General features: G+C 39.6%; 1 protein-coding gene across 2 annotated transcripts in view; it reads left to right on the top strand.

Moving 5' to 3' along the window:
• Positions 1 to 4,785: 4,785 nt before the first annotated feature.
• The window catches only part of LOC128357528 (tyrosine-protein phosphatase non-receptor type 11-like), a 37,294-nt gene continuing 17,260 nt past the window's right edge, over positions 4,786 to 24,819 (top strand). For both annotated transcript variants that reach the window (XM_053317893.1, XM_053317892.1), the window contains exons 1-2: positions 4,786 to 4,888; positions 19,424 to 19,546. In XM_053317893.1, the coding sequence (XP_053173868.1) occupies positions 4,875 to 4,888; positions 19,424 to 19,546 (137 nt within the window). In that variant the 5' untranslated portion in view covers positions 4,786 to 4,874. The remainder of the gene's footprint in view (positions 4,889 to 19,423; positions 19,547 to 24,819) is intronic.

Here is a 24,819-nt window from a genome sequence, read left to right as displayed (position 1 = left end):
GTTGGTGGGCTCAACAGCTGCAAAGACATAGCTGGTAATGAGATGGAAAACATTCTCATAATAAGCACAGTATGTATCAGTGGAAGCAATCATTTGATGAGGTCCAACATAAGAAGCCTCGAGCACAAACAGCAACGATAAAAAAACATACATATTCTTCTGATTGTGGCTCAGAAGGTCAAATCATTATTCTGGCTAGAATGTGTGCAGAACCTGAGATAACTCCTCTGGTAATACTCATTCCAACTCATTTTAAGTAATTACTTGTACACCTATGAATAGATTTAGCACATTTCGATTCAATGTCGATGTAATAGGCATGGTACAGTTCATAAGACGCTCCTTTCTGGGTGAATAGTTTGTTTTTAAAGGGAATTCAATGATAGACATTAGTAAGAAGCCATGGGATAGATATAAGGGTTAGTTGTAATCACAGGTTATACTGTAGGTCAGATGGAAAATGATAAATATCAATCTATGTATGCAAGCCTCATGTACAATTACACACCACTGAGTATATTGTTCATGCCTGCTGTAGGTACTAGGTCTAATTACCTTGTATGGCTGCTACATATTACATGTATTGTTACCAAAAATCAATATTTCTTAACCTCAATTCATACAAATAGGTTAAGTGAGGAATTGTTTTCTCACTTGCAATGATTCAACACCCAAATAAGACATTAAAAATGTACAAATTCAATGTTTTATTGTGAATGTTGAACTAGATGTTTTGGTCCAATCTACATTCCATACTTACAAAATATTAGACAGGTGGTTTTAATGTTGTGACATATATGTTCATTTTATCTACTGAAGCGATCCCAAGTCAACACGTCAATCTTTGATCTGTCTTAATGAGAGGTTTCTGCTCACATTCTGGTTGAAACTTCTGAGACAACCCATTTTTTTCTCCCCAAGTCAAAAGCAATTAAAGCCAGTGTGCTCTTAAATATATCAATAAACAGCATTTTCTTGCTATAATGATATTTACTTCTTATAATTCAAATCACCTACAGCAATCTCTGGTGCTTTACTGCTAATTGAAAGCCTGGATTCCAGAAGTGAAAAAGCAACTGCTGCGTAGATTCATACATCATTCTGCACATCCTGGATCTGTCTTCAGCTTTTTCATTTCATTTCATTAAGCCTGTGACATAATGACTTTAATTTATTCCTTACTAATGACAGAGGAAGACACAGTATCTTGTGTTGTGTTAATTAAAACTAAGAAATGGCATCGATGTTTTCAAGCTAATAAGTATAAGTACGATGATTAAAGTGGATTTTTCAGGAATTAAAATCAAAACAAAATAAGACATCCACATATAGAAGCCAGTAATCAAATAGAGGATTGTTGCTTGGGTAATCAGTGACACCCAGGGGAGCGAGAGGGTTCAGAAAGTTCAGGGTGAAATATGTCTTATGGAGGACGCAGGACTTCGCAGAACTGAAAAGATGCAGAAACTGAATTCTGATTCATGTGTTGAGCAACTAACTGGCTTTGAGAGGAGCAGCAGAAGCGAGAGCTCTGAAGCCAGAACATTTCAAGATGTGTTGTTCTTCTTTTTCTTTTCTTTTTTTTTAACACACGTTAGGGAATGCAGTTTGTTAAAAGGTTAAAGTGGATTTATGAATTATGCAACAAACCCAGGCCCTTTCTGGATAAAATTGCATCATATCTACCAATCTGAGCCAAACACAGCCCCAAGAGTCCAGTAGAGGCCACAACTTCATCAGCAATGGTGTTAGAAAATCCTCTAGGAATGTTTTCTAAAGATTTTTCTTTTTTTTTTCTCTAAAGTTGCTCCACTAAAATAAAAGACCTCACCCTTACCATGCTACATTTCGCCCACTTTTGGGAAATAAAGTTCCTCTCTCAGAGCTTTTTATGTCCACATGGTAATAAAAGGTCTTTCTCTCTGACAAGGCTCCAGCTGTCCAGCTGCATCACTCTCAGTATAAGTCCTCTTTGTTTCCCTTTCCAGATTTTTTTCGATTTTAGGACAGGCAGATTTGCAAGTCTCAAGGCAAAAGGGTCAAAGGCCACACGTCCATAGAAGCAGCCACCTCAGGGTAGATAGGACATCCTGGTTTCATTCCCCTGGGTGGGAAACAAGGCTTTGTGCTTTTGAGTCTATTTGTCTCTCCTAGACTCAACAGGACATCAGTCTGCGTGCTGGTAAAAAAGTGAATGTTGCATTCCAGGAATCTCTTTCTTAATTTGTTGAAACTCCTTAAACTTGCTTCAGTGGTGTTATCCTCACTTTTTTCTTTGACAGTGTTTTTGTCAAGGATTCATTCATGGATGAAATTACATGAGCACCAATGACTGCATCCAACAGTTGGATAAATACATTCATTTGAAATAGTCAGCAAAAATGTATGTGAGTACACACTGTAATGCGCCTTTAAAGCACACCTCCAGATGATTTCACTCCAGATTTGATGAACATTTATGAGAGGGTATATGCATTTAAAATGGTGATAAACAGTTCAAATATATTAATATTATGCTTTAAGTCTAAAACAACATTCTTAGTGGAAGAGAGTTGTTTGATGTACTTTTAATACTGCTAGTGTTGGGCAATAACTCTACTGGTGAAAGTGATTAACTCAATTTGGGGTTAAAAATACACTTATTTGTAATTAACCTAAGTAACATTGTGAGTGCTCAGTAATGATTCTACTAGTGAAAATAATTAACTTAGTTTAGAGTTAAAAACGCACTTAAATGTGTCATTAAGTAACACTGAGTGTTAAGCAATAACTCAGTTCAGAGTTAAAAATAGGCTACACTTAAATATGTCATTAAGTAACACTGCAGGTGTTAGGCTATAACACCGTTTGGAGTTAAAAATACACTTAAATGTGTCATTAAGTAACACTGCAGGTGTTAGGCAATAACTCAGTCCAGAGTTAAAAAATCATTTTAAAGTGTCACTTAAACAACACTTTGAGTGTTAATTATTCAACACTGTAATAGTTTAAAAAAAAGAATACTATCAACTCGGACACCATGAGAATGATATAAACACAATGATAGTGTTCATTTTAACACCCTGAATTAAATTAACAATGATGAATTTGCTGTGTTCATATTGTATCATTATTGTTTTTTATATCAATCAATCCTGAACAAAACCATCAACTGCATCACCATAGAAATGTACTACATTGTGCTCACCATGGTGACACTGCCATCTAATCTAGTCTTATAGAGCCCATTGACTTCACCTCAACACACCAGCTTTGAGGTTGAAGTTATTACACTAAGATTATTTTTTCATTATAGACAAGGGACCACATTAAAGCATAACTCAGACACAGTAGGAGGTTAAAGTGGGGTAATTTCACTGACTTATCTCGTAGAATGTGTGCCTGTATAGGTGCAGCACTAAAAACAATTTGTCATCATCCTTGAAACCAACACTAGATATATAAAGGGCATCACAGCATCACAGCATCACAATAAATGGCAATGACTGTTTTTCAACCCCATCAGCTTTGTTTTAATTACATCTTATATCAAACACTAAATGTACTATGAGTGTTATTCCACATTTCTGTTATTTCTCACCCTCTTCATCAATTTCCATTACGTATTGATCAGACATTAATGTCCTCCCATTGTGCGACAGGATCATTTTAACTGCTCACCAGACCCAAACAACAAGCCCTATGTTTAAACCTATCCATTCAGCCTGGAGCCCATAGCATCTGGCACAGCAAAAACATCTACTTTGACATCAGAAATTCCATAGAGGGGAGAAATTCCCACTCCATCATCTTAGTGTTTGTCTGCAGGCTGCAGCAGCACACTGGGTCAAACAGTGGAAAAGCAAATCCATAGATGTGAAGCCTGTGGGCTCACAGACAATTGCATAAGCCCATCCATCCCCCAGTAGATTAACCTCCACTGATAACCACAGGCTGGTGACGTCAATGCTGTTCTGCTTCTCTTACTCCTCTCATCCACCAGAGCTGAGAGGCTGTCCCATCATGACTCAATAACATGAAGAGGAGGTACATGGGCATAAGTTCATTACAAATGCTTTACTGGTGAAAATAAGAGGAGTCAATAGACAAAAAGTGAGTTGAAATTAAGGTTCCACAAGTCTGCTTTATTATTGCACTCATGCCAATCAAGTAAAAAGAAAATGTAGGTATAAATAGATGCAACTGATCAAAGTTAATTGTCTTAGGCATATGTCATTGTTCCACCTCGCAGCCTGGACGATCCATGCAGGTGTGTCAGACTTCGAAATGTCTCAGCCAATCAGAAATAGGATTTATGTGTGGCCCTTGATATTAAACGGTCCTTTTACAACAACTTTAATATTCTCTCAAATACATCAAGTTAGCCAATGTTAATCTGCACCGGACAGGAAACGGATCTGGTCTTACAAAATAAGTACAAAGTTGTCACTTTTGACAATTCATTTACAGGCTCACTGATTTAGATGTGATAGTGCAACATCATGATACTATGTACTACTAGATTTCACGGAACAAAGCAGCACATATGTTTGCACAAGACCAATATTTCAATGTGTTTGACAAGCATGTTGCTTGAATAGATGATGTTTGATGCAGAATACGCTTTAAATATCCTTGTGCTGAGTTTGTAGCATCGTATCACGCACAGAAAGTAAAAATAAAATATTTCAATTCGGGTTTTTATTAAGGAAAAAAAGAGCCGCTACTGAACTCTCTGAGGCTTTTGTTTTGACGGTAGTCACCGGAAGCCGCATTAGCAGTTGTTTGTAGGTCGGCACGCGCAGGTTCAACAGATCTCGCGCTCAGTCAGCAGCGACTCAGCAGAGGCACGAGGGGAACGTTTGAGGACACTTGACAGCTTTTCAGAGACTGCTATGACATCTCGCAGGTAAAGTCCGCTCTGTTTTCTAACCTGTCAGGACTCCCGCGCTATTATGTGACTCTCTCTGTGCTGTGTCCGAGCAGAGAGAGCCGTTACAGCCGAGCCTGTCCTGAGGCTGAGGCTGCCAGCGGAGGGGCGCCTCAACTTTTTACCGTCACAGACCCCTTTAACACAGACACTTCAGACGCCTCATAATTTACATTTCATCCAAAGAAAGTACACTACATGTTTGTTTGCTTGTTAGTGAACTGACACAGAGTTGTACAACTGACTTTTTAAATTGCTGCAACACAAGTGGCGACGTTGAAAGCTTTAATAGAAACGTACGTTACATTTTCTTTCATTTCGCCAGCTGCTGTGGTGAGATAACATTATATTTTAAGTATACGTCATCATGTTGCTCTGTTTTTAATGCCATGCATTGATTTTGTATTTGGTGCGCATGTGTGGATGATGTGATTTCTATGTGACTTATCACAATCAGGCTTTAAATTAAATATGAACACAATCTTTTACATTTGTTTTCAGACATCCCACTAGTTGTTATCCTTACTTTTATAATCTAGTGAAATGGGCTTTTTATGGTCTCTGTCCTTTGTCTCTCTGTGTACACAGTACAGGAAAGTGGCTTATAGCTTCCTGTGGATCCAAGCTCTTACATAGAAAGTATTAAAGTAAACCTATAAGCAATTTAAAAGGACGCTGTGGTAAAAAACCTACAAAATCCTCGAGTCTAATGTTATAATATCAGGTCACCTTATATGTAAGAACCACTAAAACACTTTAAGTGTGTACTAGTAATAGTGTATTTAAAATAATAACCATAAAACACTCTCAACCATTTAATATCAATACAAATATAAATTCATTCTAATACTAAAAACCTCTAGACCCTCTTCAAATTAATAATCTGCATTTTTAAATAAAGAGTTGCACCCTTTCAACTCCAGCACAGTGGCCTCCTTCAACCCTTTTTCTAAGTGATGTGTTAATCATGAACAGTGTGAATATTTCCCCTACCAGTTACTTGCTCCCCTTCTACATATTATTAACCACATGTGCGTCTGTGGACTAGTAATGATGTGTGGATCTCCCTGAAATATTAACCAGCAACTGTAGGGATGAGAGGAATGAAGAGCCACAGGAGGCTTTGCTCAATAAATAAACTAAACGGACAATAAACATGGATGCAATCATGTAGTGCTTATTTAGCTTTTGTACTATTGGTCTATATGATGTCACATTTCTTCCTGCGTAGCCCAGTTTACACGTAATATGCTAATATTAATGTAACATGTAAATGTTGTGGTGGAATACAGCTCCTAGTTTGTTCTAGTTTGTTGAAGTGTAACAACAGTTTGTCCTGGAACAGATTTCTATGCAAGGTGACCTATGTAATGTTGACTCCAGCAGTCAGCTTGTCTCCAGGCCATTAAGGCTGTTGTGGACTCAAGAAAACGCTTTGTTTGCAATCTCAGAGTTTATACTTGATACAATTAGTCTACTTCTATATGGGTGGAAAATCTAGCAGATGTGTCAGATGTCACGGTGTTTGACATGTCAATCTGGTTTCCTGTATGGCTACGGTAGGTAAAGTAACAGTGGTGAAATAGTGACGGTGAAGTTATCAGGCCAGTCTACTGAGTTCAGTGACACAATTCAACTTCACAAAATACAAAGGTATTTATTTCTCTGACAGAACAAAGAGTGTTGAATACTGGCCACGTTATTTGGCCAAATAACAGTTTTTCACAACAGAGTCTAGCAGGATATGGCTTAGACCTCGGGCCATCAAAGGGATTTTGGAAACAGTAAAGCGGCCCCGCTGGCTGATGCATTAGAGGAAAATTCAAATTTTTACAACCTTAACAATCCTTTTTACAACACAGACAATTTCCATGTTCATGGACCACTGCATTAGTGAGCTACTTCCTGGTACATCTTACAGGAAGGATCTACATAGTATGCACACTTTTGTAGGGGTTCTTGTGTGTTACTCAGCTTTATATAAGCTAGCAAGCAAATTCCAAATCCTTGTAGACTTGTTGCAGTGACTGACTATTAATCAGGATATTGCTAAGTCTTTTCAGTTTGATGCTCATTCAGATTTGTTTGTACCTGATGACAGACATGAATAACTCAATCAAAGTGTGCACATGGATATGAAAGTACAATGTGTTAAGTAGGTAGATCACTGCATGTTAAACTAGCATCCAGTTGACTAACACTAAAGACATTTTGTGTAAAAACCAAACTTCCATTTTACTTTCAATTTCCACCTTCAGAAGCTGTATATGGTTCATATTGTTTGATTCAATTGGCGCTCACCAGTAGACACCAGTGTAAAGGTAGCTTATGTTAAGTGGCGCCCTGTTGACCACAGAGTTGAGTAAAATGTAGTCACACACATAGTAGCAAAAATCTATGAAAATAAACTACTTGGAACATAATCTTTCACTTAATCATTACAATTCTCTTTCAAAGAAGTTTATCAGATCCACTTTTAAACGGAGCCGCAGCGGATAAGATGACACATCGCTATATTTGTGACCTTTTTCTCAGACATTTACAATAAACACTTGTGCGTTGATGGAGGGCCCGGCTTTTTATTCGCCCCAGGGGCTGAAGCCACCCGCAGGCTGAGATCAGAAATAGAGGAAAACACTGAGACATAGTTAAAAAGTTGTTTTCATCTTTGACGGTTTCCATGGTTTTGTCGCCGGCCGAGACATGTATGACTGTTTGACTGTGGCTGGTTATGTACTTCCTGAGCTGAAATACCACAGGGGAACAATGCTACAATGCGTGCCATCTTGATGTAACAGACCTGCTCTCTTGTCGCTGATGATTTCACTCCCTATCTCAGGAAGGATTTTAATTCATCAGGCTGGAGTTTCCACTTTTTTTTTGTAACTTTTTTGGCGGTTTAGTCATGACGGAGCCATTTACTCAGAGCTGTCCCTAACTTAACAATGCTTAAACATTGTAATGAGTTCAGTGTAACGCTGTGAGGCCAGACAAAGACGTCATAATGCAGAATCACTTTACTCTGCTGCTTGCACTTTTATTTTGCCAGTTGACTCTGTGGAGCATTACAAATTTTCCACTATTGGAAAGCACCTCTGCCCCCCTTTGTTTATGGAACAGACCTCGTCTGTCACTGAAACTCATTTGACCAGCTGAGAACAGTGAGTCAGTTTTCTCGATAAGCCGACAGGAAAACAACAGCCCATGTGGAGGAATAAGATAGTGCTGCCAACATTTCCAGGAGTGCACTGAACCAACTGTTACTGCTTTTTTTTCTAGATACACTTTTTCATTTTATTCAGACACACTACAATACACATAGAGTATAGGAGAGAAAGCATGAAAGTATGGCAACTCCACAATATGATCTGTGTGTGATTTTAGCATTCAGGGATCAAGTGCTTAAAAAGGCAGAATAGATAAATGCTTTTCCAGGTGTAAGGCTGTGTAATATGACCAAAATCTCTTATGACATCACATGTAAATTCGATGAGTAAAAAGTCTATTCCATCTGTTTTAAATGACAGAAAATCACAGTAGACATTCACACTGAGCTGAAATGAAAGGAGTGAACATAAATGAGGTAATAACATATATATATATACTACAGAGAGTGAACCAGGTGAAGACAACTACACTCATTACAGAACTAAAACTGCAAGAAAAGCTTTGCAACTAATAAGGCAAGAAGAGTAATGTATTTAAATATGAGTAAGAGATGAACATGCCCTAAATGAGGAAGAATATCATAGTATTGCCCTAAACATAATGTCCAAATGCACCAAATTGCAACTCAATCTAATAGTTGTAGATGCATTTAAATATAAACCACATACATCAACCTGCTGGTGGCTTGGATTCATCCTCTGGGAACCATGAACGTCTGTACAAAATGCCTTTAGTAATCTATTAGATCCAGTAGCTGTAAAGACATTTCAGTCTGGATTAAAATGGTGGACCTTCCTCCCGCCCAACAGAACATCATCATCATCATCATCCCTAGAAGCACGCTGTTTGCAGGGCTAAAAATATCAAGCAGTTATGAACATTAACCACATAGTTTTGTTAAACCACACTAACCAACATGCCTCAAGCTGTTTTTTGTACACTTTACTCAACACAAACTGTTACAACGGTTAAAACAACAAGCCAAACCAGAACGCTTTCCCTCTTATTTCACCGTACAGGACCAGATGTGAAAGCACAAGATCAGCTTCTTCAGTTCATCCATGTCCCTTTACAATAGTGACATCATGGCAGGAGGAGGAGGAGGAGGAGGAGGAGGAGGAGGAGGAGGAAGCAAATGGTTTTAGTCTGAGAATGTTGCAACTTTTGAGTGAGCTTGCAGGGAGCCATATATTATATTATATTATAACCCAACTAAACATTTACAATTAAATGATACACTGAAAATGAATAGTTCTCCTGCACAATACCATTTAAACACTGTATTTAAAACTCTGTTAGCTTTTGCTGCTACATGGGGCCACATAGATGCAAACTGCATTAGCATATCAGGTTATATCCTACCATATTATATGTTAATCCAAAATATCTCACAATAGCAATAGAGATGTTATAGGTGTGAAGTTCAGTTGGCTATTAAAACTGTTACACTGCTACATCTTTTAAGTGCCACAGGTCCACTTTAAGATCCTGAGACCGTCCCACTGATCTGCATAGAGCCAACTATTGACAGCCAGAAGTAAGTTTGTGGAAACAATTTTTGTAGCCATGGTCAGATTTTTTGGTTCTGATTTGATGGACATTTTATTTTTTTTAATGATCAAACTCATTTTCCCTCCAAATGTCAGTTGTGCAGTCCCACCTGTGAGTCTTCTTCATAGAGTTTTCCAGGAAGTCTTTATAAGATCTGCAGTTAAAGTATTATTTAGTGATGAAGCCGTGTGTGTTGTCTGAGTGAAGGACAAAACGTATTTGCACTTTCTCTTTCTGTGTGTGTCGCTGTGTTTAATGATTAACCTCGAGGCCATCACTCACCTAGAAATGCTCACAGAAACAAATCTAGTTATTAGGAACCAGTGACATAAAGATGTTACAGTATCATATTAACCAGCTGCAGTAAATATGATGATCACAGCCAGGGCTGTTGATGTATTTTTCAATTACCATAATATTTTGGGACCCTGTAATAAGATTATTGTGAGCTGCCATGAGTTGATTGTCCTGTTATAACCTCATATGGCTGAAGGGCTTCCAATCAAAACACATTTTAAAGTGTAAATTTAACCCGGAGGCAGTGCAGACTTACACTTACACTAAATAAATGTTCACACTGTCTGTTAAAACAACTATATGCCACACGAATCTCCTCTAGTGTGTGTCTCCAGTAGATAAAGTTGCTTTTCCTTATTCTTCCTTATGACTCTGATAACCAATCAGTATGCAGCATATTCAGAGACATATTCTAAAAAACTTCCAAAAGCAGTAGTGGAGTTGTCAGCTTCATTTGATTGACATATCTTACACTGCCAGGCTCATTTAAAGGACAAGTGAAATAAATATCTACTGATTAAAAAATAGAATGCACTATCAATAGCAAAGGGATTTTTTTTTACACAGGAAGGAAGTGAATTAAAGTTATTGTGGCCTTACTGTGTGGTGACTGGAGCTAACTAATAATAACCAGTGAGACAGGCTAAAGAATGACGAAAAAATGCAAGTTTATGGGCAACAATACAATAATAGAATCTGTTACAGTATAGCAAAAGCTCTGTACAGATCTACAGCATCAAAATGTATTATTTCAGTAGAACTTAAGTAGAAAGTTTCATGATTTTACTTCCCATTGTCAATTTCAGGAAGATTTGAAAGCAGACTTGAACAGCAGGCCCTTCCTACACAAAAATATCCTTAGCCTCTCTCTAGCTCTCTCTCCCTCCCTCCCTCTCCTCCCTCTCCTCCTCAGATCATGACTGCAGGAGCAGGGGTGACTCAGGGCTTTCCAAGAATAGGATTCCCTTTGACAACCACCAGGCGCCCCATTTCCCTGCATCTGGCCTTGGGCAGCAGGAGAGAGAGAGTGAGACAGACAGAGACAAGACAAAGCGAACAAGATTTCAAATAGCCTGGTATTGTGTGATGAGAGGCCGACAGAGAAGGAGAGAATAAAATGAATGTACTGTGGGAGAGACAGAGGCAGCTGGGAGCTGCAGGATAGGCCTCCGGCTGGTTGAGGGGAAACAGGCCCAGTGTGCATCCAGCCACCACTCTATCCTCTTACATAATGTCTCAAGTTCAATATAGCCCCGCTCGGCTATTTAAAGCACGCCAGTCTAGGCCCACTGACAAAAAGGTGATATACTTAGTAGCCACAGCGCAGCATGAAAGCCTCAGCTAGGGCTATATTGGTCACAGACAAGCCCCGGGGTGTGGATTTTGGTAATGTTGCAGTTATTTTTAGCCCAGCTGATGATCTAGGGGTATTTACATGAGGTGCAAAACTCACATACACACACATACACACACACACCCCATCACTGCATAGATGCCTCACTTCTCTATGTGGCACTAGGCAGGCAGCTTAGTAGAATTAGCAAAATGATTAACTTTGGCAATCGCTGTACACGTGCACGCTGTTTCACCCCCTCCCCCCAACCCCCTCCTCCCCCAAGCACTTGTTTTTATGAGACTGGCTGATTAACAAGAAAGCTAGTTGTGATATAACAAAAGATCAAAAACATTCATGGCCATCACGCAATTCATCCAGCACAGGATATCCATAGTGTGTCACTTTGACATGTTGTAAACAGGACTTTTTAAACAGTAGCTCCATGCATTAGTGCTTAATAACTAACTTTTTTTCAGAGTCTCTTCTAAACAGAAACTAGCTCGACTAAAATGTCAAATCTAGACACTGAGATACAATGTATAAGTGTTATTCAGTGTTTGTCAGATGAGTTGAAAATATGAGTGATAATGACAGGAAAAGAATAGAATAAACAGCACAAGTAACAATGGCAAAAGCTTAAAAAGTGTCTACAATCAAAGTGTACTTGTTCTTTGAGATAGCTGCTAATCCAGAGGTTGTTGTAAGGTCAATAGGAGTATACACTACTGTTTAATATTGCTGTGCTTTTGTTCCCCCTGCATTTATTTTCTAGCTCATCTAAAAAGCTCTCTAACCCATCCCTGCAAAATTAATAGCCTAATGGCATACTGCTGAATTGGCTGGATTGGCAGTGGGTGGTGGTGGTTGGGGGGGGGGGGGGGGGGTTTAGCTTGGCAAGAGCTAACTATGATCCGGTGTAACTACGCCACGCACGATTAGGTGTAATCTCCAGGCACAGGCAACACAGCTGTTGCATTTAGCCTCCGACAAGATAGCGGGGGACCTTGTGGCACTCGCAGTAGTCCTGGCACCCTGGTCTGGCCTGGCCCGGCCCCCAGTCTGCTCTGTGTTAGCCAGCCAGAGAGAAAAAGCTGCGTTAGCTTTAGGATCAGCTAGTGAGCCATGGAGCTGAGCCGCCAGACAGCCGCCGACCTCTTAGGGTGCAAGAGGGGAGGAGAAGGGTGAGGGTGAGGGTGAGGGTGTTTGGACCAGCCAGTCAGCCAGCGCCTGTCACATTAGTCTGAGGTGTTGAAGGAGGGGGAGGGAGGGGGCAGATAGCACTGACGGGCGCTGGTATCAGGCCTGCTCATGCTCGTCCAAATCCCAGATTAAGAGGCCCCCCCCACCACCCCTCCCGCTCGCTGTTCCTTCCGCACTCTCTCTCTCTCTCTCTCTCTCTCTCTCTCTCCCTCTCTCTCTCTCTCTCTCTCTCACTCTCTCTAACACTCTTACAAAGCCTCTCTGTCGTTTCTCTCTCACTGTCTCCGTCTCAACCTATCTAACCCAGTAACACTTTTACAGGCACCCCCACCCCCTTCACCCATCCCAACACCACCTCCCCCACCCCACCCTTCCCCTTTTTTCGTCTCTATATCTCCCTCGCTACCTCCTGCCCTCCCTTGTGTAACAGTGCCCAGTGCTGGATTACTAAGCTCTGAGGCTGCTGAAGCAAAGGGGGCTTGAGGCAGGCTTGGACCAGAATGGTGAGGTAGGGCAGAAACGGATCACATTCAACTTGAGAGTCATTCTTTTTTTCTGCTTTTGAACAAACCCCACACTTCTTTAAACTCCTCCTCCGCCCCTTAAAAAAAACGACGCCTTTTTTTTTTTTTTTTAGTCCTGCTGCCGTTTGAAGGGTAACAGGTGAATTTAGGCGATGGGGCCGCGCAGAAGAGAGAGTGTGTGTGCAGCTTTTCTTCTGGCTTTGTGCGTTTTATGAGTGTGTGTCGGTGTAAAGGTGGGCGTTTCAGGATGTTTGGTAACAAAGGCACTTGAGTGTGTGTGTGTGTGTGTGTGTGTGTGTCTGTGCCAAGACACTTAGAAGAAGGTATCCCCCACCCCCACCCCCATCCCTCCTGCCTTTAGCTGTCTGTAAATCTGGCAAAGGTGAACACTTGTGTAGTTGCTGCTGGTGCTGCTGCTGCTGCTGCTGCTGTGTTTGAAGCATTGGGTCCCAGCATTCCAGGTTCCTGCTTCCATCCCGTCTCCATTGTTTTGATGATTTGACGAGCGACAGCAGCGATGTGATGAAGGATTAGATATGGATTAGCGACATAAGGCATTTTTGTCCCACTGTTATTATTTTTCCGTATGAATCTGTGTAGGATTAAAAACAATACCACGAGTAATCTGTCCACCAGCTGACACCCAGGACTTGTCACTAGCTCCTCAGTGTACAGTAGTAACCTAAATGATAGTGGCCAGTTTCAGTTAGTATTAGAAGGAAAGAGCTGTCATAGTCAAACAAAAGATGGGATAAGCATGAGTTTACAACAATAAACTGTCATATAAAAAGAGCTGCTTGTTGAACAACTACTGTATTGCCAATTTCCAAACACTACAGGCTGATATTGAAGGTCTGGTTAGATTCATACTTGTCATTGCTTGTTCTTTATAGATCTATATACTGGGCTGATATAACAGGCGATACCTCATTGCAGTTATATCAGTATCTGCACATCATAACATGAAACAGAAACTACCCGAAACCAATTTAAAGGATCTTTATCAAAAATGTGTATATAACGTAATGTACATTCACCAGATACATATCGCTGTCACATTTTTTTAAAACTCAAATACCGATGTAGTATTGGCTTCTAAAATCCAGTATCACCAGAGAATATGCCTCATTCTTACTTCAGACAGTTACTGATGTTAAATCATACTTTTGCCAGTCTTAGCTGCCAGCAAAGCTTCTTGTGTTTAGACAACCTTTGACATTTAAGAGCTTTGTCTTCTTCTCTTAAATGAAAGAGAGGAATAACATGCTCCATAAAGTGAGTTGCAGAATGAAGAATTATTATACTAGCTGCACCAACACCCAAGATAGTATATCAACTCAACATCCAGCCCTACGTATAGCTGGTATGATACACTGTATATGAACATGGATATGTTATTGAAGTGTATTAACTGTCAAGATATCTGCAAATAGAACCAATAATAAACACAGCAGACTGTATAGTAACATATATGATACACCAGTCATTGACATTAACAAGAATACGGTCACTGCATTAGTTTTCATACACTTTCCTATAGATGCTACAACCTACACGTGTATATGCTGTCAAGTACATAGTGAAAAACAACTCTGCTACTATGCCTCATGCATCTAGTAACACCTATGGATTCACAGAGAGTGGTGTGGATAATACATTTAACACTCTCGCTCACACCCTTTGAATCATTCAGTCTACAAATGGTTCATATCCCAAACCTCCTTACCACACTTCTAGCAGTTATTTCCAGTGTCACAGTGAGGGCCTTGTTTCACCTTCCACTCCACTCTTACATGTATTTATGACTAATCCCCTTGTAATCGGTTATTTATCATTTGTAAAGGTCCTCCTATAATCTGCTCTCCTGGCTCGTGGAATAAGAGAAAGTGCAGCAGATCGGTTTCTCCCCCCCCCCCCCCCTCCGACCCCCCGCTGAGGATAAGGGGGTCAAGTGCAGTCTGGGTCAGATGTCTGGTATGGTGCGGTCTGTCTGTGAAGCTCCGGTCCAGTCCTGGGTGTTGGTGTCAGTCTCACTTTCATCAGCCAAGACTTTGCGGTCACTCAGACTGAACCGAAGCAGATATCGGAATTTGATTGAATATTTGGACGCTCACTCGACCGAGGAGTTAACATCCAACAAATAGAAGATCTTCGATGACCACAATGGAGAGGTGTAGTGCCCCTGTGTTGGTGTGATTCTCTCGCTCCTTTTACTCTTCTTGTGTTTCCTCTCTGTCACAGTCAGAATAGATCAGGCCGCTTTGTGACTGACAAGCCATCAGTGTCACTTTGATTCATCTGTCGCATGCAAAAAGGTGACAGTTGATTCATCTCCAAAAAAACACAGCACAGATTTCTGACATTTACAAGTTTCCAAAAGGAAATTTTTAAACATTTTCAGTTCAGTTCTAGCAAATGTCACTCTCACTTCATTTGATCTGAGCTGTTCAGTGGTTCTGGCAAACAGAGACACTAACAGATGATGATAACAACCTTCTAGATCTCTTTGTTACACAGTGGTTATATTTACGTTGTTGCAGTCGTGCGAGCTATTGAGGAAATGAATCAAAAACATTGTGTCACATTAACATGAGCTGAAATTCAGACCTCGGCACCAGCAGCAGTGACCACGACAGTATTCTGGTGTGTATTAGCCGCTCTGAGGTGACACAAGATCTGCTGAGCTGACACATGAGTCTTATTTTTATCTTACTGTCATGGGTTTGTGTCATACAGTGTGCAAAAACAGAAACGCCTAAATGCTCATCCACTGTTAAAGCTCTCAGATATTATCTTCTCAGCATGAGCTTCATGAAGGCGCTTTTGTGCCGCTCGCCCGCCTGCTCTCCGCTGGGTTATAATAATCAATAATAAGCCTTTGTGATGCGTCGGGGGATGGTGGTGAAAGGCTACAATTTAGGATGTGAAAGGCATGATTTCCATGACTCATTCGCTCTATGTGTCGGTGTCAAAAAAAAAAAAAAAAAAGGTCTGTTTTCCCATTCTTGTTGAATCATTGACATTTACAAGCATTCTTCTTTCCAGAGTCAAGCCCTATAACTAAAAGTGTTTTGGTATTTGGATGATCTGGCAACTCATTTTTACAACAGTTATTTTCTTATTTCCAAAATTCTTAATACAAAAAAGAACAATGAATATAAAAATCTGCCTGTTGGATGGTAAATGCTCGCAAATGTGCAGGTGGCGAGGAGAACGTGCATTTTCCTCTAAAAGTAATAATCTACATCTTTTTATAATATAACTCAATGTGAATGAAGAGATATTGTAAAGTAGTGTTTTAACACCATTCTAACTGTCTTTGTAAAAAATCCACTTTTGCACAATAGATTTTTTTCTCATATATTCTTATATTTGTTGTAGGTATGCAAGCAACTGCATTGCATCATGTTAAATAACAAGATGTAGACAAAAATGACCAAAGTCTTTCATGGAAGCCCCCCCCCCCCCATTAATCTGCATTGAACATTACTGATGATACAACAATGTAAGAGGATCTGGTAGAGCCAGATTTGTCAACACGTGTTCAGCTCTGTAGTTGAGCTATGTCATCACTGGTTTCCAAGAAGCCCCAATTCTTACCAGCTTGTGTAGATCCACAGAGTTTTATTTAAATGTTGGTGTTGATTGATTGATTGAATTTAACATTCCTTTCCAGATTGAACTATTTGTATTTTCTGATTAATACTTGGTTACATGGTAATGCATATAATCTTTCTCTTAAAATATATATTGTAGTAAATTATTTAAATATATAAATGACAGTTATTATATCCCAATGTAATACCCAAAGGGAAAGCATATAAAAATGGCTTAGGTACATTGTTGTCACAGAGTGTATATTTTTATTTTTATTTATTACACAGAAAAGAAAAAAAATAAATAGAGATATACATAATACATGCAGAAAAGAAAACAGTGACTAACTAAATAGAAATGTGCAGGAGTAGTCAATGAAACTCATACTGGCTTGTCGGGTGGCCTCCTATTGTGAAACATACAATATAAAAACTTAACGAAATACAGACAAGTGCATAGTAAGGCTAAATAAAAACATAAACAACTAAGGTGTTACAAGTGTAACAAGAAAGGTGACAATTTACAGATGCATGGGATATGATGAGTGACAGTGGTTAAGATGTTGTATAACTTAATTGGTCCAGAAAGAAGAGCGGGGTTCATTTCTTAAATGATTATAGTGGAATTTCTAATGTGGTGATCTGGCAAACGGTTCCAACAGAGAGGAACATTTGGAAGAAGTTATCCTGGAAAAGTTGGGGTGGAGATTATTGGCTGACCTTGTGTTGTAATTATGGATTTGGAAGTTGAAATGAAATATGAAATAGAAAATCTGTTTATCAAAGCGATAAAATGTGCAAACTCATGTCCCCGAACCATTACACATCATTTGTGTCAATACTGATATACACACAGCTTACTGCATATTGTATGTGTGCACTTTCCCGTCTGTTTCATCACACCCTCCTTCCTCCACACACAAATGGGGCCCTGGATGGCTAATGGCGCGTTGGATTAGCCAGCAATGGCACACAGTAGTTAGGGAGGTTTAACCCAATGATCCCTGCTTAAACATGAGCTCTAAATCCACACAGCTGACATACAGCCATTCACTGCTGTATCTACTGGCTGCTTCCCGGAGATTAATGTAGTTTATTATTACTCATCAAACACTGATTTTACTCAACTCGCTGGGTTGCCACTGCGTAGGTGTGCTCGATTTACGTTTGTCGACTGTTTGTGAATATTGAACACGTTGTGGTTTGGATAAGTGGCAGCGTCAAACACTCCAGAGAGAGCCGCACAACCCAAAAAAATCGGTCAACATACCTGAGAAGTAGATGGGATAAATATTTGCCTGCGGTGTTTCGCAACAGAGGAAGTAATGTGTAATCATTAAGCTTTGGCTTTGCAGTACTGTAAACCTGACTGTTCCTCCTTTCAAACCGGCACTGGACAAACAGGACATATAGTTTGTACATATTCATTCTCATAAATGTGTGGAGCCTTTGTAAAGTAGAACAAAGATATCCAACCATCTGTAGTTGACCTTCTAATTGCAGACTGACACATTTAAACATATTGTCTGATCAGCATTACTCAATTTATTTACTGATGCAACTCTACTTAAAAGGTTCACCAGAAACAACAGATAGACGTGACATTTAGCTAATTAATACAAGCCTGTTTCTGATGTGAGGTAAGATGTGTGAGATATAACCCGTTTCAAAATAATGGCTTGTAATACACCGTGATATGATTGCATATTAAAAAGCCTAATAAGATAATGATTAACACTATTGTAGTACAAAAGCAAAAGATAATACATAATGTTCTTAAGCACAGACTACTGATACTGCTGATACTGCTGATCTACAATCAGTTTCTTAAATAAGAGGTAACTACTGGATCCATTAATAGACCTTACATTAACGATTCTTTACAGTCAGTGCACGCTCCTTTATGACCATCAGGCAGCTAATGTAGACAACCATTAAAGATCTGCATACTCTGTCAAACCTGAATCACGACTTACTTGCAAAAGTCTTTATTAAACCTGCCATAAGCACGCGGTATCGGAGTAAATTTCCCTAAATTACCTAAAACCAAAATGTTCCTTCTCAGTTTCTGTGTGAATCAAATCCAGAGTTCAGAGCCAATCATAAGACATTGACGCTAAGATGTTTCTTAGTCATCGAAGTTTTTAGTTGGTACTTTATACAACCCATCTTAAAGAAAAGCGCTTCCTCCTTTAAAAGTCACTGGAGTAGCTAATTAGGCTGCTTAGGGTGAGTCATTCTTCTGGGGATGGAGTTTCTCAGGATGGTGTTTATCCAGCAGTCTCACAAAATCCAACAGCTTGAGGCCCGTGAACACTGGAACAACCAGCCTAGTTCAGTTTCTGCTCTTAGAAATGAGTATGAGATTTATAAAGAAAGCTCAAAATCCTGTACTTTACCCAATATGGATGTGATCATCCTCAAGTTAAAGCTAAAAGTGTGTATATAGGCACTATCCGTACATTGAGGGATTGAATGCTTCTGTACTATTTTTTATGTGGTAGTAAGTCTAGCTATCAATTTATTTCCCTCTATGGTGAAAGGGAGAAATATTTAATGCATGCTGTATGAAATATGTCATAACACTCCTACAGATCTGTACATAAATAGCACTCTGATAGTAGAGATGAATGGTTATAGCTCAGGCGCTGCAGGCCCTCACAGTCAGCTCGACCGCTACACTGATGTTGTGACAATTTGTGAGATTCTTAATGCGAGATTATATCTGACTGTAACCTGGCATTAAATAATAAATGATATAGCATTTTGATCTGTCGTGTTGTAGCCTGTTTGGTCAAAGAGTGTTTTAAACAGGCCTCTCTTTCGTTCCCTCGTCTCTCAGGTGGTTCCACCCCAACATCACCGGAATCGAGGCAGAGCAGCTCCTGTTGACCCGGGGCGTCCACGGCAGTTTCTTGGCCCGGCCCAGCAAGAGCAACCCAGGGGATTTCACCCTCTCTGTCAGGTAAATCCTCATCTCTATTCCCCTTGTTGTTGTTGTTTTTTTTTTCTTCTTCTTTTTTTTTTGCCTCACTATTCTCACTGGTTCAAAGTTCAGCCCTGAGAACAAACAAAGCCTCAATGCTGTCGTGCTGGGAGGCCGGGAGGGTGATTAGAGAAGCAAGTGGTTCCCTCTGTGCAGTGTGCTTTGCTAAATGGAAAATAATCATTGTGACTTTTATGTTTTAGGTACTTTGCTTCATGTTCAATCCACAGTGATTTAAAGCGAGTCCGACTGTGTAATGCTGACTCCTCGGACAACCAAAAGTTACATACATACAGAACTCAGGAGTGCAGAAGTCAGAACCTCAGTACCCCTTAATACTCTTCATTGACTATGGGTTTAGTCGGTGTTCTAGGAGTGAAAGTGACTGTGTTGGTTTCACTGAAGGGAAGGAAAATACAGCGGGGAAGGCCATAAAGCCTCCGCAGTTCCTACCAACGGGTCAGCAAGTGATGCAACATTTTGTCATTGTGAATAGACGGCATTTAAACAGAAGTTGTTTTGTGCGAGTGATTCTAGGAACATGTTAGATAACAGATGTGGAATGTGCGATTTGGTAACATTGTGACACGAACTGGGTTGAAAATCCTAATTTGGGCAGCCGAGTGGAGCTGAGGTTATTCGAACAAGCACAGCAGAGTGTGATGCCCTTTGAAACCCCCTGTCATTCATGCCCTTAAACCTATTTCTGTTAATCTCTTTAATGGAGAACCATGGTGTACTGCAGAGTACGTGAATTTTCTGGGAAACAGACCTACACGCAGTACATGGTGTGGTGATAACAGAGAGCAGGAAACAAACGGAGATAGAAGAAGAGAGAATTTGAAGAGTGGTCCTTCCTTGGCAACGGAAGCTTTTAAGCGATACATCACTTGGCCGAGTGCCTAGAAGAAAGGCCAAACGCATTTTGTGACTGTAGCTGTGGTGGCATAAGCAGGCAGAGGGTGTGTGTGTGTGTGTGTGTGTGTGTGTGTGTGTGTGTGTGTGTGTGTGTGTGTGTGTGTGTTTATGAGAGAGATAGTGACAGAAACAGAGACAGAAAGAGGAAAAGGAAACAGAGTAGTTAGAAAAGCAATAGCTCTGAAATAATGTTGAGAGTGAAGGACCTGTTAAGGCTTTGACCTTTACAACCATGTGGTTTGTGTGTGTGTTTGTGTGTGTGTGTGTGGTACAGTGTTATAAATCACACACACCACAGAAAGGTTGGTGGGTGAATTGTAGCCAGAGTCTGTGGTCTTGACAGACTTAAATACACACAAACAAGCAAACATACACACACACACACCGAGGTCAAGTGGTCAACATACACTGCTTCACCACCTGCCAGAGAAGGTAGGTCACTTTCAGTTAAGAGGAATAAGGAGCAAAGTAGAGTTCATATTAAAGTGACACTATTCAATTCATTTTGAAAGAAGAAATAAAACAATCTTCTTTTTACAGATGGAAAAGTGGAACTTGTTGGCAGTAAAACACACTCTAGTTCAATTAATAACCTCAGAGGTTTGGCTGACCCTAACTTGTCTGTCTGGTATTGTGGCTTATGTTAACCAACCTCAGATAAATATTGTGTGCTATGTCAGTTTGTCACCTCAGGTCCTTTTTTACCACTAACAAGTGATTTGTGCTGTTTGCAATACTAAAAAGAGAAATAAGATAAGAGAAACTAAATACACACTGTTATATTATCATATCACTGTTTTTATTATAAACATGGTTGTGGGGGTCCTTTACTAAACAGAGTGTCAGGTATTTGAGAGAAACATCAGGTCATCTTAAAGAAAAAGTGTTCATTTGTTAAATGAAAGTTTGTCCATAACAAAACATTACAAAGTTTTTTTCTGTATATGTATTAACCCAATTTCTCCTGGTTTATTGCCTTATTTTGATGATAAGTTCATGACCTAGAGGTGGACATACATAAATATTTCAGAACAAAAAGTTGTTTTTGATATTTGATTAAACAGCCCCACATACACCTATGCTCCACCTTTATAAAACAAACAAACAAACAAACAACCTTCAATCTGAAAACATTAAAAAAATGACTTAAAAAAACACATACTTATTAAGCATGTAGCATTCTTCTGAGCACTTTATATATTTATTGTATTTATTGTTATTTATTGTCCTGCAGTTTATTTGCGGTTGCGTCTCCCTGTGTGGTTGACCACTGTTACTGTAACATTATTAGTATAACATTATTACTGTACTCGGGTGTGTGTTGTTTTTATGTGTTTCTGTTTTGCTGCAAAACAAGTTGCCCCTTGGGGACATAAATAAATTAAAGTTTAAATTGAAGTTGAAGAAGTTGAAGATGGCTAACATAGTATAGCTGTAAATACTGTAATACATGTACAGTATTTACTGCCAAAATATGAACACTCCCTACAGCTCCAGTGCAACTGCATTAGTGGGGATAAAAAGATATTAGTAATGTCATTTTTACAGGAAGCTTAATTTACCACTGCTTCGCACAGCGCCAGATAAAGTCTTAAAAATGTACAAAATATTGGATCATGCTCAAGATAATTACTTAATTATTCTATATCCACAAAAGGTATTCTTGGCTGGCAACTCACTCTGCATTTCCCATCACACACATACATGCACACATACACACATACATGTAGTGTCTTATCAGAGTGGAGGAGAGGCTAATTAGCCAGTCATTAGCCAGGTTTCATCTTGCCAAGGCCATTATGAGTGGGACAGTCACCGTGACTGTTCAGATTGTAACGGACGCTGAGGGAGTCTGTTGTCTCTCTGTCTGTGTGTCTTATCTTCCTCTCCCTGCCTCTGCTCCTCTTATCTCCACCACCTCTTTTCTTCTATGGCCCAGGAGGTGAACAGAAGGATGAGGGGGGAGAGGGGGGGGTCGCACAACACTGCTGCTCAAAAGCGTCTGAAGGCTGAAGTCTGAGACACTAATGAGAGCTTTTTGAAGGTTTTGAAAATGTAATCAATTCAGAGTTTCATGAAACTCAAAGAGGGGAAAAAAGAGAAAGTTTGAAGCAGAAAAAGTTTGTCCATAATTTACATCCAAGCCCAACTCCATAAGGAGAGCAGCCTGGTCAAGTTTTCTCCATCATTTTTCATGCTCTTTTATAAACTCTAAAGACCCCGAGGAAGAATTTTAAGGGCAATCTTAAGAAGAGAATTTTGCAGGGTAAATTACCACAGAGAGCAAATGGACTTCATCCTGTCCTCTGTATTATATAATGCTAGCCTGGGTCTACTAAGATATGTTTCTACTGCAGCCAGGCTATTTACAATGTTACACAGTTGATTCATAGATTGTTTCTCCACCATTATGAGGATGTGAAGTCAGTCTATGAATGTTGTCTGTGTCTGTAGAAGCAACATATTTTAACTACATCCAGTTGGCATTGGAAGTTATTTATTATTTTGTACATGTTGCAACAATTGCTCATTTCCTGTGTTTGGTGTGAATGTTCCATTTTGATCTCTGACCTACCACATCCTGACACAGGTACGCCATTTCTCATGTCTTAAAACAAGGGACAGGTGTCCATATGAGCAATGGAAGAGGTTTTCCTCACTCTAATCATTCCTCCTGTTCATACTGACTGTTAAAATTCTCCTTCAAATATGCTGTCAATCAGAGTGATGGAGGACAAAATCCACAGTGTGCCCACACAGTCCTTTAGTGCAGAAATGCATTTAAAAGTTGATCTGAGACCTAATCTTATATATTATTGAGCTGGGTACTGGACCAAAAATGATGTGCATTGAGTCCAATAAGAACTGCTCGCCTGGCATATACACCAAAAAAAGTTTCTAGCTTCTGGTTTTGAATCCTTGACAGTCTCACAGAGACCACCTGCATTTCTGTCTGTTTCTCCTGCGTTAAGTGAAGCATAATCTGAGCAGGCAGCTGTTTAAATCATACAAATATCCCACTGTGTATGTGTTTTGAATTTATTAACCATATCAATGCATCAGTAAATATAAACACTGAGCTGACATTCAAAGCATTTTGCTTCAGTAGGTTTCTGCTGTCAGTCAGCCTGGTGAAGACAGTTTGTCCAGCTGCTGTCCTCTCAGCTCCCCATTGCTCTGGATTCTGACATATTTCTCTTTTGGTCGTTGCCCTGGCGATGTGTGGCCATGAATTTAGGAATCTTCTGAAGAAGCATGAATGGAAGGGTGTATTTGTTCTGTTCACTGTTAGTCTGGAGAAAAATGAGACAATCGTAGTGCAAATGAAGAATAATTAATACTTTAGGCTCATTCATCAGCTTCTGACCTCCGAGATCACTTATGGATTTTGATAACACTGAGGGAATAACACCAAAGTCATACTCTTTAAAACTCTGCAAATACTGGCTATAAAGAAACATTTAATTAGTGATTGTACCTTTCATAGGCAACAACAGTTGTTATATGACTTTTTGCCACTAGTGGTAGCAGAGCATGTTTATTATTCAGATCTTTCCAAACTGCACAAAAAGTTATCATTATTTGGCTGTGATATCTGTTGCTAGTCATCCATTGTAGGATATCTTTTACTGCTTATGAATGAATAAGATGACTGAACAATTTTTTGGCTGTCTGAATTTGCAGACACCTATTCTCTCAAATTGCCAAACCATAGGAGGTAAGTCTAATGCCACTGAAGAAATACAGGGCACTCAAAGTTCAATAAGGAGTCTGCTTTTGATGATGTATTTGATGTGCTGCGCTCTTCTACAAGAACAAGCTCTTGAGACGTCTTGACATCTGAAATTTGACGCCGGATTTAAACATGCCTCCTTTAGGATTTCAGTTAAAAAACTCAGTGAAGCAGCCTGTCCAAATGCAAAAAGAGAATTAAAAAGGAGGCCAAAACTTTCTAAACCTCAATTTGATAAGTGGACTGGATTTAGTAAAAGGGATTTCTCAGTTGCGTCAGGGTGTATTGAGTGAAAATATTGTTTTGAATTGCTTCAGGGCAAAGTAAGCAATAATTTATACATTCTGGGCTCTGTACATGCATATTTATGTGTATTTCTGAGCTATATATTTCCCAGTTGTCCATGTTTGTGTGCTTCACCTTATCAGTATATTGGTTTGTTTAGTCGAACAGATCTAAATAATGTTCATTACTAAAACTCCTTATTTTGCAAGTTTTTAGCGGTCTGACTAGAATATTGAGAATTTTTTTAAACACATAATCCTGCACATCGATGCAATCTGCTCGCTGCTCTAGCTGTTAAGCCTCAGCAGAACGACGA

The sequence above is a fragment of the Scomber japonicus genome, chromosome 4, assembly GCF_027409825.1.
Source record: "Scomber japonicus isolate fScoJap1 chromosome 4, fScoJap1.pri, whole genome shotgun sequence".
NCBI classification, from domain to species: Eukaryota; Metazoa; Chordata; class Actinopteri; order Scombriformes; family Scombridae; genus Scomber; species Scomber japonicus.
The sequence above is the reverse complement of the archived record's forward strand: the minus strand, read 5'-3'. Positions and strand labels throughout refer to the sequence as shown.